Genomic DNA, 17,945 nt, shown 5'->3' on the forward strand with positions numbered 1-17,945 from the left:
AGAGATATATGAACTGTTAATTACAATTGGAACAGTTTAGTTGTGATAGGTTACTCAATTGATTGTCAAGCTAAAAATTGAACCTTTATCACTTGCTTAAAAATTGAAGGTCACTGATTCTGTTTTACATAATATCCTCTTAAAATCAGTGTGTGTATAGCTTGCAAATCAATCTGTATAATTTCAAGAATTACTTGACAGGTATAAACGCTTTAATACATAAACAGTGTAAACATAAATCTGTTCATTACTAAATAAATCGATTTATTTTTTGTGTATTGTGATAAAACTTGAATCTGCGTGAAAGGTTTAAAATGTCAATTCACCCCCCTCTTTAACTTTGACACTATTGAACCCAACAATTGGTATCAGAGCTAGGACTTGTATTTTAATCAAGTTTGTTTGCAATAATGTTTGAGTTTAAAGTGCTTTTTGTTGAGGGATCTTCTGTCAATAGACCACCTATGTTCAATGGAATGAATTATGCTTTTTGGAAAATTAGAATGAAGATTTTCATGGAATTTATTGATGCATTAATTTGGGAGGTTGTGGTCCATGGACCCTATGTGCCAATGCAGGTTCTCAAGGATGAAGAAGTGGTAAAGCCAAGATCCGAATGGAATGAGGTTGAAAGGAAGAAGACTCAATACGATCTCGTGGCCAAGAACATCATAACCTCCTCATTAACAATGGATGAGTTTTTCAGGATATCCCAATGCAGTTCAGCTAAGGAGATGTGGGAGGTCTTGGAAGTCACTCATGAGGGTACTGAAGATGTGAAGAGATCAAGAAAACATTCTCTCATCCAAGAATATGAATTGTTTAGAATGCAACCCGAGGAGAGCATTGCTGATGTGCAGAAAAGGTTCACTCATATTGTGAATCACCTCACTGGTTTGGGAAAGGAATTTGACAGAGAAGAACTCAACATAAAAGTGTTGAAGTGCCTCGACAGAAGCTGGCAACCCAAGGTGACTGCCATATCAGAAAGTCGTGATCTATCAAAGTTGTCAACTGCTGCACTCTTTGGGAAATTAATGGAGCATGAGCTGGAGCACAAGAGACTCAAAGAGCAGGAAACAGTGGAAAGAAAACCCAAAGGACTTGCACTGAAAGCAAGTGAATAGAATGAGATCAATGAGGAAAAAGAAGATGTTGAACATGATGAAACAATCAACCTACTTACAAAGAGGTTCAGCATATTCCTGAAGAAGAAAAGCAAAGATAGGAACCAACAGAAAAGAAGGTATCCTAAAGCTAATGAATCAAATTCCTCTAACTATACTTGCTTTGGCTGTGGCAAAACAGGGCACATCAAAATGGATTGTCCAAACAATCAATCAAAGGACAAATCTGCCAGCAAGAAGGTTGAAAGGACCAAGGGGAGAAGAGCTTACATTTCATGGGAAGAAAATGATGTATCTTCAACCAGCAGTTCTTCAACTGAGAGTGAGGAAAACAATCTGTGCTTCATGGTGAAAGATGAAGGGTCATTCTCTAATTCAGTAAGTGAATTCTTTATGGAATCTGATAACTATGATCAATTGCTTGCTTCTTTCAAGGAAACACATGATGAAGCAAATAGGCTAGTTGTAATATGCAGTAAGTTGCAAAAGGTAAATAATGTGCTTGCACCTAAAGTAAAAACATTTGAGGAAGAATTGCATAAGGCCAAAACAGATTTGGTAAGCCTTGAACTAACATGCTTGCATGCCTCTATTAAAACCTGTGAAAACTGCAAAAAATTGGAAAAACAAATTGAGTATTTGCTAAACCCTTTCCAATTTCACTAAGGGAAGAGAGAATCTTGAGTCTCTCCTTGGTTCACATAATGTTGTTTTCAACAAGAATGATATTGGTTATAATCCTGGAAATGTAACCAATGTCAAAAAGCTTTCAAGTTTTTTTTCCAGCAAAATCAGGTTTTTCAGCTTTTAATAGTGGCAAAAAGGCATCTCATGTAACATGTTTTTACTGCATGAAATATGGTCATACCTCTAGGTCATGCATTGCTAGAAAGCATCTTGTTCCTAAGAACTTAGCAAAATGACTACCAAAGGGAAGGTTTTAATCTGTGCTGGACCCTATACTGAAAAGGGTACCATTTGTATCATCTTTGTTCTGTTTTGCAGAAGGGCAGCAAGAAAAATCAATGGTACTTGGACAGTGGTTGTTCCAAACATATGACTGGAGATCTTACAAAATTCACTAGCTTGAAGCTCAAAGCAGAGGGACATGTAACCTATGGTGATAGTAACCAAGGAAGAATTTTGGGCAGAGGCACTGTTGGAACAGAGAATTCAACCACTTGTCAAGACTCATGAGATGATTGATGATGTGCGTGAATCTTTTCTGCACCTCAGCAATTGTTTCTCCTTTAAGCATTATGAACATCTCATACTCTTGAATTAGAGCATGCTTCCTAGCTCTCTTCACCTCATTTGTTCCTTCATGAGTGACTTTCAAGGTGTCCCACATTTCTTTTGATGATTTGCATTGAGAGACCCTGAAAAACTCATCAGAATTTAAAGCAGAGGTTATAATATTTTTGGAAATGCAATCGAATTTGGCCTTTTTGCTTTCTGCATCAGTCCATTGAGACCATGGCTTCTCAATGAAAGATCAATCTTTTTCAAACTTTGGGACAAAAGGACCATTTTCAATTGCATCCCAAATTCCTTTGTCAAGTGCTTCCATAAATATTTTCATTCTCACTTTCCAAAAATTGGTAGTTCAAACCACAAAACAGAGGTGGTCTATTAATTGAAGCACCTTCCCCAAAAGGTAGTCTATCAGCCATTTTAAAAACAATTTTAGGATCAACTTGAATAACTTTCAAGAACCAAGCTCTTTATGCCAATTGTTAGAATGAATGGCTTTAAACTAGAGGGGGGTGAATTGTTTAAAGAGGGTTTTCGCAAACTTTTAAAACAAGAATGAAATTATCTCAAGAAACAATTGATAAGAAATTCAGTTTGCCAAAACATCAATCAAAAACAGCAATAGCAGAAAAAACAATCGGTTGTTTCACAGAAACAATTGGTTGTTTATACCATCAAACAACAAACAAAACTGAATTTAAAGAGCTAGGGATAGAGAGATTGCACACAGATGTTTATACTGGTTCACTTCAAATCCAGAGCTACATCCAGTCTTCTCAAAAACCCTAAGGAAATCCACTAATAATCACAACTTGATCACTTACACCACAACCAAGAAAATGACCTTGAACACCTCAAGACACACACTCTTCTTGGCCAACACACCAACACTAAGATTGCTGATCTTGATCCCCTCAAGAACACACAGCCAATCTCAGCAAACACAGAAACGAAAACTTGTTTCACAGAGTACAATGATTACACTTGTTACAGAAGATAATCTAAAATCAATACAAGCAGAATCCTATTCCACAAACTTTGATCAATCACAAAATTTCAGCAATCTCAGCTCTTTGAAAAACTCAAAAACTCTTAGCAAAAAAAACTTGTAAAAGATTGATTCTCAAATCTGTTTTTCTAAATATATTCAAAGATGTAGTTTGTTATCAAATCTTAACAAACTCTTTAATTGCATTTAATGATTGGAGCGTAAGCAGTTAAATCATTTAAAGCTCAGTCAAAGATAAAACAGTTTTTCTGTTATGGTCCCAAAACAAACAATCGGTTGTTTCCTCGAATCAATCGGTTGTTTCCTCGAATCAATCGGTTGTTTCCTCGAATCAATCGGTTGTTTCCTCGAATCAATCTGTTGTTTTGGTTCTAACAGTTCAACCATTTGAAAAACAGTTTTCAATCTTTTCTTAAAAAATCTAAGTATAAACAATCGGTTGTTTCGACAAAACAATCGGTTGTTTTAACTTAGTTTGAAAAACATTTTACTTTCAAAAAGATTGAGAATGTCTATGCTTTAGATTCAATCAAGGGGTGGATTACAACACTCAAACTACCCCAGAACTAGACTAAACCAGCACAGCAACAGCAAGCACAGCCAAGGCTTCAACATCCTTCAAAGGGTTTGGATTCTTCAAAGCTTGAACACCACTTGGTTCAACAGAAAATAGTAATGTTGTTAACTTAAACCTATACAAAACATATCTCCCCGAAAATGTTCATGGAGGAAAAAAATTCCCTTGGTTGGCCTTCTTATTATTTCATCCCAATCTGAATCCGAATTTGATTCTGACATGTTCTGAAGAAAAAAAAACATTACAAAAAATGAAATCATATTATTATACATGGTAACCAAGAACATAAAAAAATTATATGAATAATAACCTGTTCTTCCAAAAAGACCAAGTTGAGAACTTTGCTCATAAACCTTAACACCCACGAACGAAAAAACAAAATGTCAAACAATCTCAACAGTTGAGAGCTTTCCTCATAAACACGAAGAACAGAGAAGAGGATAACAAACAGAAAATGAAGAACATCAAAATAAATATAGAAAACACAAAATATTTCAAAAAAATTGATTAAATAATTACCTTTTCTTTGAAAAAATTACAAGTTGAGAGCTTTCCTTACAAACACGAAGAACGGAGAAGAAGATAACAAACAGAAAATGAAGAACATCAAAATAACTGTTGAAAAAACAAAAATATTTCAAAAAAATTGATTAAATAACTACCTGTTCTTTGAAAAAATTAAAAGTTGAGACATTTCCTCATAATCACGAAGAACAGAGAAGAAGATAACAAACAGAAAATGAAGAACATCAAAATAACTACAGAAAACACAAAATATCTCATAAAAAATGATTAGATAATTACCTGTTCTTTAAAAATATTAAAAGTTCAGACCTTTCCTCATAAACACGAAGAATAGAGAAGATAACAAACAAAAAAACCAAAAACATCAAAATAACTGCAAAAATGAAAAGGAATGATAAAAGGTTAACCTTTTATTCGGAAGAATGAAAGACGAAATGAGAAATGAAGGTTTTTCAGTTCATGAGAACTTATATAGCGTCATAAACCTCATAAAGTCATTTTCAAATTAAAAAATTGCGCCATAAGAAACAACTCTAAAAGAAGATATCTGAGTTGCTGGTAAGGCAATGACCAGAACGTGTGCAGTGGCCAGATCGATGAAAGTTTAGGAGAGAAAGCTGTGATTTTTGGAGGAAACGAATAAGAGAAGGGTTATGGAGAAGTAGGAACTGAAGAGGTTGAGGGGAAGGGCATTTATATGCCACGAACGTGGCTTCGTGAGATGATGACAAATGGCATCCTTTCACTAGTTCCTTGGTTCATATCTTTCTCCATTTGGTAAATATTGTTTTTGAATTTTTTTTTTGTTGAATTTGGTGTGAATGACACGTGGCAAATGAGTGAGTTCCATTTGTATTATTTATAGATTGAATTATAAAAATGAACCAATATATGACATAAAAACATGGTAGGTCGGGTTAATCTATAAGTTATAACTTTTATTTTGAGAACTTTAACTAGATAATTCCTAAGTAGTTATTTACTTTCGAGAATAATATTACTGTATATGAATATAAAACTAATAAAAATATAAGAGTTATCCTCCAAGAATCATAATAGTTTTTTAATAAAAGTAGCTCGAACCAATAAGATTTAGTCCAAATAAACTCGTTATAAGTTGATTCAATTATAAAAAAAGGAGTGATCAAAAAAATTAATTTTTTTTACCCATACAAACCTAAAAACGTGGTGGGTAGGATTAATCCATGAGAAAAATGTTGTTGTATAAAAAAATAAAACTAATAAAGATATAACTTTCATGTGTTATCATCTAATAATCATAATAAATTTCTAATATTTGATTAATAAATCACATAAACATTGAATAAAGAAAGAAATAAAACAAAATAACAATATTGTAAGACTTTGGGAACACAAGCTCTTGTATAATTATATTGAGAAAAAAAATTGAATGTTTAACGTAGAATTCAACTCTATCACTACAAGAAAATCATCAAATAGAAACTAATTTTTAGAGACCAAAATAATTAGTTGTAATAATAACTAAATTAGAGACCATTTTAGAAAAAAAAAAATTGGTTTCTAAATTAATTTCTATTATTATTAAATAATTTTTAAATTGGTATCTAATTAGCTACTAAGGTTTTAACTACCAATTATTTAGATTCTAAATTTGGTAGCAAAAACCTTAGTTGCTAATTAGATACCAATTTAGAAATCATTTAACAATAATATAAACTAATTTAGAAACCAAAAATTTATTTAGTCCCTAAAATGGTCTCTAATTTAATCACTATAGCAACTAATTATTTTTTGTCTCTAAAATTAGTTTCTATTATTTCATGATTTTCTTGTAGTGTATGTTTCATTAAAAGGTATTATCAGAGTTACACTCTTTATTCAAGGTGATACTTCTATCTTAGTTGATATTATAACTCTTTTTAACAAGTATTAATTAAATAATTAAAAAAGGAATATTAATTATCACATTATAACTTTTAATTTTTAATATTTAAAACATTAATTACAAAATAATAATAAAAATATTTATTAATTAAATCATTAATGAAATTAGTATTTTATTAAAGTTAGTAATTTAATACAGATAAATTTATTATTAATAATCATTAATTATTATAATATTTGCTAATTAAATAATTCATAAATTTGCTCTCATTTATTTATTAATGTTTAATAATGAAATTATTATAATTTGATAATTTAGGATAAACAACTTTAAATACCGCAATTTTATTAAAAATTATATTTATTGATTATAATTTAAATAATTACAAAATAATATAATATAATTTTGAAAAATGAATTACAAAATGACAGTATGATTCCGTAACAGTGTTTATCGTTTGTGGGGGAAATAAAGGGAAAATGAGTCATATAGGAAAATTTTGTTTGACAAAAAACGAAATGAAAAAAAATACAGAAAATATATGAATAGTGTTAGAATGAGATACATTTTGTTGCTGTTTCTGATTTTATTATCTAATTTTCATAAGTCATCTTATCAGTAAAAGTTGTTTAGGTAAATTTTGTCTTAGTTGCCAAAGAAAATATTGATAAATAAAGTTTATTTATCAACTAATTTATGATTAAAAATAGTAATATTGTATGTAATACTTCATAAATACATCTAATTATTACAATACTAATCTTACATATAAGTTTAGAGTTTTTCAAAACATCTCTAATACATAATTAGGATTTATAGAAATACAAATATTTACTATATAAAGTTTAAAAGAAAATTCTAAAGTCCTCCAAAATATCTAACACCTGTATAATCATTTGCTTGTATGCACAGTACCATCATCGTAATTCAGTACCATCATCGCAATTCACAACACAATAAAAAAAATAAAGGTAAGTTAATGAAAAGAAGTTTCATAACAAACTTAATTCATACAAAAAGAACCATTTAGACTAATCATTTATAAACATTTCTTTAAATTATGTCATATAAAATTCCAATACTAACATTTCATCATTCATATAGATCACACATGGATCTATTTTCAATCACAATCATTGGATTTAATTTCAATTCATATGAATATAATCCATAATCAAGATAAGTTCAAACATCCAATACAGAGTGTCTACAACGAGATGTGTATGAACTCTCTCATCAGCTTCTCAGCTTCTCACCACTTGATATCTTAATCTATATGAAGCTAGAGGATATCTGTTAAACATAGAATTTTCATACTTAATGTACCATAAAACAATAACTCATACATTACCCCAAATGTATGACATCAATTTCATATACAATTTTCATCATTCATATATAATATATATCATTCAATAACATAACATTTGAAATTCATAACATTCAAGAACCTTTCCAATATTAAAAACCATATTTAACTTTCAAAATATCAAAATCTAATATTTATACATGTTCACACAACATAAAATCAAACAATTTTATTAAATAACATCCTTGCAAGAGAACTTGGAACTCGGGACCAAGTTCCATCCACATTCAGACCTTCTAGCCTATGGGCTTAGGGTACTATTGAAAATTATGTTAACTTTCCTTACCTGTAATTCCTTATTCTGATGAATTCCTTATTCTGATGAAAATTCTACCTCAAATAGGAAAATACTCCAAAATTTAGGAACCTAAAGCAAGTTATCCAAACATTACCAATTTTTAGTATGAGCTTATAACACTTTTCTCAACTGGTCCCACTTGATGACTAAATCACATAGGAAAAAAAGAGAGAATAAGGGATTTTTAGAGTAAAAATGAATTTACTCTGTTTGAAAATCTAATTGGGTAAAAATGTACTCTTACCCCTCAACTACAACATGACATGATCAAATTTTGAAATAAATAAAATATGGGAGAGAAAATGAAGAGAGAAGAGATAGAAAAAAAATAGAGAGAGAAAGCATGCGATGAGTAAATGAAAAAAGAATCTCACAAATACAGTCATTTAATTATAAATATTATAATTAATGATATTTGAATTACCATAATAAATTATAAAACTACAAAACCTATTAAAGAAGGAAAATAAATGATGCCCTAGTTATCTAGAAAAATCCAAATATCTACTTAATGAATATTACAAAATAGGGAAAAAATGTGTTAGTATAAAAAAATTAATTATGAGCCTATTAAAGAAGGAAAATAAATGATGCCCCAGTTATCTAGAAAAATCCAAATATCTACTTAATGAATATTACAAAAGAGGGAAAAAAAAGTGTTAGTATAAAAAAATTAATTATGTTTAAAATGAATAAATATTATGATTTTTTACAATGACAAATAACACATGCGCTTTTGCCTATTTTTTATTTTTATTATTATTATATATTATATGTGTATTTATATTTATTTAAATAAAATATAGATATATTTATTCGTATTTTTTAAATATCAAATTATATATATATATATTTTATTTTATTTTAAAGAAAAAACATTAAATTATTTTTTAAAGAAAGATCAAATAAAAATAAAGATTGATATTTGAGATATTTTTTCACGTATTATTCAAAACAAATAAAATTATTATCTTCATTAATTAAATTATAAAAATAATCAAATTATATAAAACATATCATTCATAATTTTTTTAATTTTAAAAATTTGATTTATTATTTTCTTATTTGCATATTCTTATCAAGATTAAAAAAAAAAGTGTTTCACCTAACAACATAAGGATAAAATAAAAAAAAATTGTATTAAAAAAAACAGTTATAATGATGAGAAAATAAATATATTCAACGTGCTTAGTTACTTCATTTTTTTTAAAGAATATATTCTCATACAAACTCCATGAAAAATTAAAAAATGTATAAAGAAAAAATCTACAAATTTATTGCAATTTTTATTATATAATGTATATTCACAATTCATTAGTATCAGATCATCCGGTGATATATTAATTGGTTAAAAAACCCAATAAAATCCTTTTCTTAGATCTTAGAAGTTGGAAAAAATATCTCAAAATATTTATATATAGTAATGAACAAGATTATGATAAAAATAATTATGTTAATAATGAAAGTGGAGAAAACAAATCTAGTATTATTTTGTATCTAATTTTTTTGTAGAAAACATGTTTAGAAGTGATAATGAAATGATCTGAATCCATTAAATTATAAATACTAAAAATGAAAGGAGAGTAGAATAAAATAGGGTGTTGTGAATAAATAAAAAATGATTACTAGAGAACAAGATGAATTCCATTTAAATAATAGACCCGACACCGAAAGAGCAATTTTTGGTCGAGAAGGATTTTTTTGAAGGGGGAGAGGGGTCGTGTGTTCCCTTTCCTTTTCCCATCAATGCTTCTGCCTCCTTCATCTTCTTCTTCCTCCTCCTCCTCCGTTTCGACTCTTCCTTTTTCCCTCTTCTCCTTCACCAACCGTTTCTAGGGTTCTCTCTCCGATTTCACTCTCCCTCCTTAATCAGCCCTCTCTCTCTCTTCCCTCAATCTCCCAGCCCGATCGTCACCTCTTTTCTTCTCCACATTTCGAATCCGTTCCGTTCCGATAATACCTGCTCCCTTTCGGACGATTCATTTCGCTCTTCCTCCTCGATACCTATCAATTTCAATTGCCGTTTCCGACTATTTCACGTTCGAGTGCAGATTCCGGTGGTTTTGTTTGGCATCATGTCGATGAGTGAGCGGAAGACTATTGACCTCGAACAGGGATGGGATTTCATGCAGAAGGGCATCACCAAGCTCAAGAACATTCTGGAAGGCCTGCCCGAGACTCAATTCAGCTCTGAGGACTACATGATGCTTTATACGTATTCGTCTTTGAACTGTTTGTTTGTTTGTTTGTTTTTGGTTGCTTGAGATCTTTTTTTTTTTTTTGTATATTTTTTATATGAGCACTTTTCTTTATTCGAATTGCAGGACCATCTACAATATGTGTACTCAGAAGCCTCCTCATGACTATTCCCAACAACTTTATGACAAGTATAGGGAGTCTTTTGAAGAGTACATTGTATCGACGGTCAGTGATACTCCCATTTGATTTTGGGTTCATGGATAGACTTTGTGGTGTATTATTTGGTCATTATCCCTTCTTGTTTGCATAAACATTCGTATTATTTGGTCATTATCCATTCTTGTTTGCATAAACATTCGTGTTATTTGCATAAACACCTATTAATTGTTTCAGTACATTTCTGGGACTTCGACGCATTCTTTTTTCTTTCTTTTTGGAAAATTTACTGTCTCGTTGTTTTAGTTGTGGTAGTAGTCCCAAAACTTTTGAAACAAGTATAAAATGTGGTTTGATCGTACATTGAATCATGCTTTGGAACATTTTATCCCAAATGCAACCAGCAAATTGTAGAAATGAGTAAATATAAGACGCATAATGACTGGTGCATGCTTGGGTGATAAATACTTGTAATTGCAACTCCACCGACCATGCATCCAGTTTTTGGTGGTAAAGGATGTGCCGTTCAGGCAGTCAATCGTAGTCAGACAATGAAGCAGCATTTGCTGAGGTATCCTGCTCAGAAAAGACTCTTTATGTGGTCAAGCTTCGTTAGGATGTTTGAATGGAAAGGGAATAATAATGTTAGATTTGAAAGGGATGAAATTAAAAAAAAGGAGTTGCCTTTGTCATGTTTATCTGATCAATATGGGAAGAAAGTTGAAGGTAAGGGCCAATATAGCAGTGTTACAGCAGGGAGCTGCTTTGTGGAAGCCTGTTGTGTTGCAGCTTGCTATTGCACCTAGAGCAGCACAAATTATGGCTGCTGTTGGATCAGAAACTAAAACCCCTTTTTTGACCCCTGGAATGAATTTGTTTGGGGGAGGGATCTTGGTATTTCGTCCCCCTTTTATTTGATCAAATCACAAACCCTATTTTCCTCTTTGGAAGCAAATGGGATTTCTTGGCTATCGAACCAGGCTACTCTCTACACATCGAAATAAAATATTTATATTTTCTGTTTTTATTCAAGATGGATGTACATGTTATTAATTTTCTCAATTTTTCTTCTAATAAAATGCTGTGTTGCTTCCCATTTGGTCCAGGTATTACCTTCTTTGAGAGAGAAGCATGATGAATTTATGTTGAGAGAACTTGTGAAGAGATGGGCAAACCATAAAATTATGGTTCGGTGGCTTTCTCGGTTCTTTCACTATTTGGATCGCTACTTTATTGCTCGAAGATCACTTCCACCCCTTAATGAAGTTGGATTGACTTGCTTCCGTGATTTGGTAATGCAACTAATGATGTTACAGTAAACATTTCTGCTGCAGTAGTTCTTTCAATTAACTAGTTTTGTACATGTTAATATAAAAGACATGCCGTGCTAGTGCAAATTGGATGTCTTTCCTATTATTGTCATTTCATTTAAAGCAACTTTATCACAATAAATTATGGGTTTTATGTTTATCATTTGCAGGTTTACAAGGAAGTAAATGGGAAAGTTAGAGATGCAGTTATTTCACTTGTATGTTTTTCTTCCTTAGTATGCTAGATTTTCTGCGATTATAAATTTTAGATCAATTAAAGTATTTTTGCTTATGAAGATTGATCAAGAACGTGAGGGAGAACAGATTGATAGAGCTCTATTAAAGAATGTATTAGACATATTTGTTGAGATTGGAATGGGGCAAATGGATCACTATGAGAATGATTTTGAAACTGCCATGCTCAAAGACACTTCTGCTTATTATTCTCGAAAGGCTTCAAACTGGATCCTAGAAGATTCTTGTCCTGATTATATGCTCAAGGTGTGGTTTCCTGTTTATGCTGACTGTAACTTGGTTTCATCATTTACATTACTTTATGGCCTCTATTTGATCGTTTGATGTTATGTTTTTTTATTACAGGCTGAGGAGTGCTTAAAACGGGAGAAAGATAGGGTTGCACATTACTTGCACTCTAGTAGTGAGCCAAAATTATTAGAGGTCTGTTCTTGACTTTGTGATACTGTTTTTTGGTCTCTTGCCATGCTCAGTGGAGTATTGCTAAGCAACTTAAGGATATTTTAATGATTATAATGTTTCATTTTTAGTTTCTGAAGTTTTCTTGTGTTTTGTTTTGTTCTTCTGGAAATTTCTTCGTTTAGAAAGTTCAACATGAATTGTTATCTGTGTATGCAAACCAACTCCTTGAGAAAGAGCACTCTGGATGTCATGCTTTACTTAGAGATGACAAGGTACTTATGAAACTTTATTTTCTTATGATATGTACATTTTTTTAACCAATAGTATATAGTGTTCTCATGTTTCCTTTAATGCTTAGGTTGAAGACTTGTCAAGAATGTTCAGGCTATTCTCTAAAATACCTCGAGGCTTAGATCCTGTTTCCAGTATATTTAAGCTGGTTGGTCATGTTGAACCTATCTTATGCTTTTCCTCCCTTACACAGATACACACACACACACACACACACATATATATATATCAATGTCAATTTTTGGCTCTTCTGTCCTCCTTTCTTTCTTGCTCACTTTCTTATATTCTCTTTCCCTTTTCTCAGCATGTTACCACTGAAGGTATGGCATTGGTGAAGCAGGCTGAAGATGCAGCTAGCAACAAAAAGGTCTATATTGAATTGCCTATTCTGCAGTTTTGCTTATTTCTGGCTCAGAGGTTTAATTTCTTGATTGCAGTAATTGAGGAAAGATTAGTGTGCACTTGCATTCTGAGTTTTCAATATACAATCTCACTATGGATCCATTGAAATTTCTGTTCAAAATTGTAAATGGAGGGATTTTGACATGATTTGGAAGTTACTTTCTGAGAAAATAATTTATTAATAGCTTCGTTTACTTGTCTTTTCTCTTACTGCTCAAGTTGTGACCGATGTCAATGTTTTTTGGGACAATTTTGTTTTGTTACTGACCTTGTTAATTTGTCCTTTTAAAACGAAAATACCTACAGGCAGAAAAAAAGGATGTTGTTGGTCTGCAGGAGCAGGTGATAAAAAATAGTTTTATTAATTTTACAACATTTGTTTTCAACTTGTGGAAATTGAAATTGGTTTCTTGCTTCAGGTTTTTGTTCGGAAAGTGATTGAGCTGCATGACAAGTACCTGGCCTATGTGAATGATTGTTTCCAGAATCACACTCTTTTTCACAAGGTTTTGAATATAAAGTGCCTTTAATTATGTTGGATTGATATGTGTACTTGCAAATCTGAATGTGTTTGATTATATAGGCTCTTAAAGAGGCTTTTGAGGTCTTTTGTAACAAAGGTGTTGCTGGAAGTTCAAGTGCAGAACTGCTTGCCTCATTCTGTGATAACATTCTTAAGAAAGGAGGAAGTGAAAAATTAAGTGATGAAGCAATTGAAGAAACTCTAGAAAAGGTCTGTGTCATTCTTGATGTTCCACTTTTACTTCTATAAATAAACATGATACATGTAGTTTTGACTATTGAATTTGGGATTTGTTTTGGTCTATCTGCAGGTGGTGAAGCTGCTTGCCTATATCAGTGATAAAGACTTGTTTGCTGAATTCTATAGGTAATATATCAATGAGATGAGGATTTTTTTGTGTGATGATTTTAAGGTTGCATATGTTTGTCAAAAAAGGATTTTATATTGCTTGGCTCTTGCTTCAATCTTTATGTTTTAACTATTATCTGCAGTGTTTTATATATTCATTTCATAACTGCATCATAAAAAATTGCTTCCCCTGTTTCTTGGTTGTTTGACAATTAAATGTGCTCTGTTGCATGTAGAATCTGTTTTCCTTGCATGAAGAGATACAGTACCACCAATAGTTGGCCTTCATTATTTGGGAATTAGTACTTGACTTGACATAAGACAGAGTCAAGCCTCGTCATACTATTGCTCTAGTTTAATCTCGGCATTGTCCACCTTTCAGGCCCAAAAAGCCCTTGCTTATGCTGTGACATGTTAAGAAATGTAAAACTAATATTGGGCCTTTACCTAACACTTTAAGCTATAGGAAGAATTGGTTCTTTTTTTCATATTTACTAGATATGTGATTTTAAAAAAGCTTAAAAACTGAAATTGATCATGGTGGGGTAAGATTTGAAGAGACAAAGTGGAGTGCAATTACTCATAAAGGAAATTTATTTTAGTTTTATATTTACTCGTGTCTCTAGACTTTTTATCAATTTATTTATGCACAATATAACATGATGAGAATTTAGGAATTTTCTGGACTAAGATTATAGAAAATGTCTGACCTTTTCTCTAAAACTAATGGCAGAAATGCTAAACATACTATATTGTTTAGTAATGTACAACATTATTATAGGAAAGGACAATTCTCATTGGAATGTCTATTGATCTACCCAGATTTATAGTGCCTTTGTTAAACTTTTGCTTTCATAACTGCTTCCTAATATTGTTTGACATATTTGCCTTAAAACTATTTTTCTTCAGTTTTCGGGTATTATTTAAAGGTCTTTTTCTGGGGATATATCTGAATGTTAGAATACCCTTTTGTTAATGTAAGATGTTTTGAATAATAATATTAATACAGGTTTTTGTTTTGTTGCTTTCAGGAAGAAGCTTGCTCGAAGGCTTCTGTTTGACAAGAGTGCCAATGATGATCATGAGAGAAGTATTTTGACAAAGTTGAAGCAACAATGTGGTGGACAGTTTACCTCAAAGATGGAAGGAATGGTCAGCCTTTTTTCTATTCTTTGTAAACATAAGCTGAAATACTATAATGAACTTTCTTTGGATAGTAGACAAGAAAATTTAAATGCTTTTGCTCTCTTGCCAGGTTACGGATTTGACATTGGCAAAGGAGAATCAAACAAGTTTTGAGGAGTATTTAAGCAATAATCCCAATGCAGACCCTGGTATAGACTTGACAGTTACAGTTCTGACTACTGGCTTCTGGCCTAGTTACAAATCTTTTGATCTCAATCTTCCTGCAGAAATGGTAATCTGGATTTTCTTGATATAGAGCATTGGATGCTCGGTTTTTTATTCTACATAACCTAGAGTTTATAGACTTTGGTTATAATTAATAACTATCTCTTTATTTCTTTTTTTAGATTAGGTGTGTTGAAGTTTTCAAAGAATTTTATCAAACTAAAACAAAGCACAGAAAACTGACATGGATATATTCCTTGGGCACCTGTAATATAAGTGGGAAATTTGATCCCAAAACTGTGGAGCTCATTGTTACAACCTACCAGGTTATATTACTCACCTGCTTTACTTATCTGTAATTATGTAAATATTATGCCTTTTCACTTTGATCATTTTCACATTTGTGATATCCATGGAATCTTGTATATTTTCTACTGACCCAATTTCTCTTTTTCTCTTTTTTTAATAGGCTTCAGCATTGCTGCTTTTTAACTTGTCAGATAGACTGAGTTACTCAGAGATAATGACTCAATTAAACTTATCGGACGATGATGTTATTAGACTACTGCATTCCTTGTCATGTGCCAAGTACAAGATTCTCATCAAGGAGCCAAATACAAAAACAATATCATCCACTGATCATTTTGAATTTAATTCTAAATTTACTGACAAAATGAGAAGAATCAAGGTATAATTTTATTTAAAATGTGTTTTAATCTTGACTTTTTTCTATTTAGCAACTTTTGAGCGGAATGGACACATTCTGTTTGCAGATTCCTCTTCCTCCCGTGGATGAGAAGAAGAAAGTAATTGAGGATGTTGATAAGGACAGAAGATATGCCATCGATGCCTCAATTGTGCGTATTATGAAGAGTCGGAAAGTTTTGGGCTACCAACAATTAGTCGTGGAGTGTGTTGAACAGTTGGGTCGTATGTTTAAGGTACATATTTAACCACTCTCCTAACATAATATTATATGTTTTTCTCTCAAATCCTGAATATATTTTTTCATGTGTAATTTAATTGTCCAGCCCGACGTCAAGGCTATTAAAAAGCGGATTGAAGATTTGATTTCTCGAGACTACTTGGAAAGAGACAAAGATAATGCTAACATGTTCAAGTACTTGGCTTGACGTGGTCGAAATGATTGTGCAAATGAAGTGGTTACTGCAAAATGAAAATCTTGAACTTCTGCAAATGAAATGAGTTTTTTTTTTATAAAAGTTTCCTTGAAGGAGGAGCTGCGTGCTTGTATATTTTGCCTCCATGTCCAGGTATGGACTACTACTGTAGATGTGTGATCATGTTGGGAAATTGTAATCAATTCCATAATCCAGCTCTCTGATACTTGCACCATATTTTTGGCTACTGATTGCTGCAATTCCTTCTCAACATATTTGATGCCGGTCTGTTATTTGCTTGCTCCATCAAAAATTGTGTAAGCGCTCCTGGCAAATTATATTTTTTTTCAGCTTAGAAAAATCATCAGGTGAATGGGTATGCCTTTTAAATTAAACCCAATAGTTATGGTTCTTTAGACATTATTTGTCTATGATAATATTTCAGTGACATCTACTACATTTTGTAGTGATATTTTATAACTGTTTGAAGATCAAATTATCCCAAGGATTCTAAACATCATTAATCATGTATATGTCTTACCGGTTAATGATACAGTTGATATGACTGTATGGTTATGGATCTTTACTATTTTATATCTGTTCATCATTTTTCCAAATGCAATTATGAATTTTGGCTTTCCAAAACATGAAAGCAACGGTTGCCAGCGCTTTTACAAATATCTTCCTGTTCGGATGAAGATGAAGAAAATCAGTTCTTAGGCTTCTTCATTGTTCGTTGATATTTTTTTCAATTTTAAACTGATGTTTTTGGTGTCTGTTAAGGGATTTCCAAACTATATTTTTAAGTAGATTTTTATCATATATTTTCTACTCTTTTCTTTAAACCTATAATTAACATTACCGTCACGCTTAGTTAAAAACTTATATGTAAACTATTTGTTTTTTTTTTAAACTGTGTAGTGTGTACTTGATTTTCTTAAATATGCACCTTTTTTTAAAATCTCTTTTGTAGCTTTATCTAAATTAATTTGTACATCATAATTTAAATTATGCATTATATATTTGAAATAAAATTTATATATTTGATTATGATTTTAGAAATTTCAATTTTATAAAAGTAAATACTTATCTCTTTAGGAAGTGAAAATAAGAAAAAGAAGGTATTGTTACTCAGGCTTGACTACTGCCCTATTTTAAATCTAAAATTCCTTTATATAATTGATTCATTTCCATCAAAACGGCTATTAGTTTGGGGTTCTTCCTCTAACATATCAATTTTAACCTGTATGCTATATTTTTTTTCAAAAATTTTAAAATTAATCTCTATTCTAAATTTGAAAATCCAAAATTCAAAAAATATAATTCAAAAGTCAAAATTTTGTTAAAAAAAATCCGAAGTAAAAATTGGGAAAAGAAAATTTGTAACATAAAATTTGAAAACAAATTTTTGAAAAGAATTTTTGGAATTCAAAAATGTGTTTTGAAAAAGAAAATATGAAAATGCATTTTAGAAAAGAATTTTCAGAATTTCAAAAATATGTTTCCAAAATTAAAATATGGAAATGTATTCCAGAATAGGGTTCTTAAAGTTTTTTTTATCC

At 31.2% G+C, this 17,945-nt stretch overlaps 1 protein-coding gene across 1 annotated transcript; it reads left to right on the plus strand.

Moving 5' to 3' along the window:
• The first annotated feature begins 9,646 nt into the window (after positions 1-9,646).
• On the plus strand, positions 9,647-16,903 carry LOC137806901 (cullin-1). Its single transcript, XM_068607271.1, has 19 exons — positions 9,647-10,241; positions 10,351-10,450; positions 11,488-11,673; positions 11,862-11,909; positions 11,989-12,192; positions 12,292-12,369; positions 12,531-12,620; positions 12,707-12,787; positions 12,944-13,006; positions 13,348-13,383; positions 13,461-13,547; positions 13,625-13,774; positions 13,875-13,930; positions 14,944-15,064; positions 15,168-15,329; positions 15,445-15,588; positions 15,732-15,950; positions 16,036-16,203; positions 16,294-16,903. The coding sequence occupies exons 1-19, from the start codon at positions 10,102-10,104 to the stop codon at positions 16,393-16,395; spliced, it is 2,235 nt and encodes a 744-aa protein (XP_068463372.1). The 5' UTR covers positions 9,647-10,101; the 3' UTR covers positions 16,396-16,903.
• Positions 16,904-17,945: the final 1,042 nt, after the last annotated feature.

Source organism: Phaseolus vulgaris, chromosome 3 (genome assembly GCF_000499845.2).
Source record: "Phaseolus vulgaris cultivar G19833 chromosome 3, P. vulgaris v2.0, whole genome shotgun sequence".
Classification (NCBI taxonomy): domain Eukaryota; kingdom Viridiplantae; phylum Streptophyta; class Magnoliopsida; order Fabales; family Fabaceae; genus Phaseolus; species Phaseolus vulgaris.

Coding starts and splice junctions, on each gene's coding strand:
- LOC137806901 (XM_068607271.1), top strand. CDS start 10,102: ATGTCGATGAGTGAGCGGAAGACTATTGACCTCGAACAGGGATGGGAT. Junction 10,451..11,487: donor AAGAGTACATTGTATCGACG/GTCAGTGATACT, acceptor CATTTGGTCCAG/GTATTACCTTCTTTGAGAGA. Junction 13,775..13,874: donor TTGAAGAAACTCTAGAAAAG/GTCTGTGTCATT, acceptor GTCTATCTGCAG/GTGGTGAAGCTGCTTGCCTA.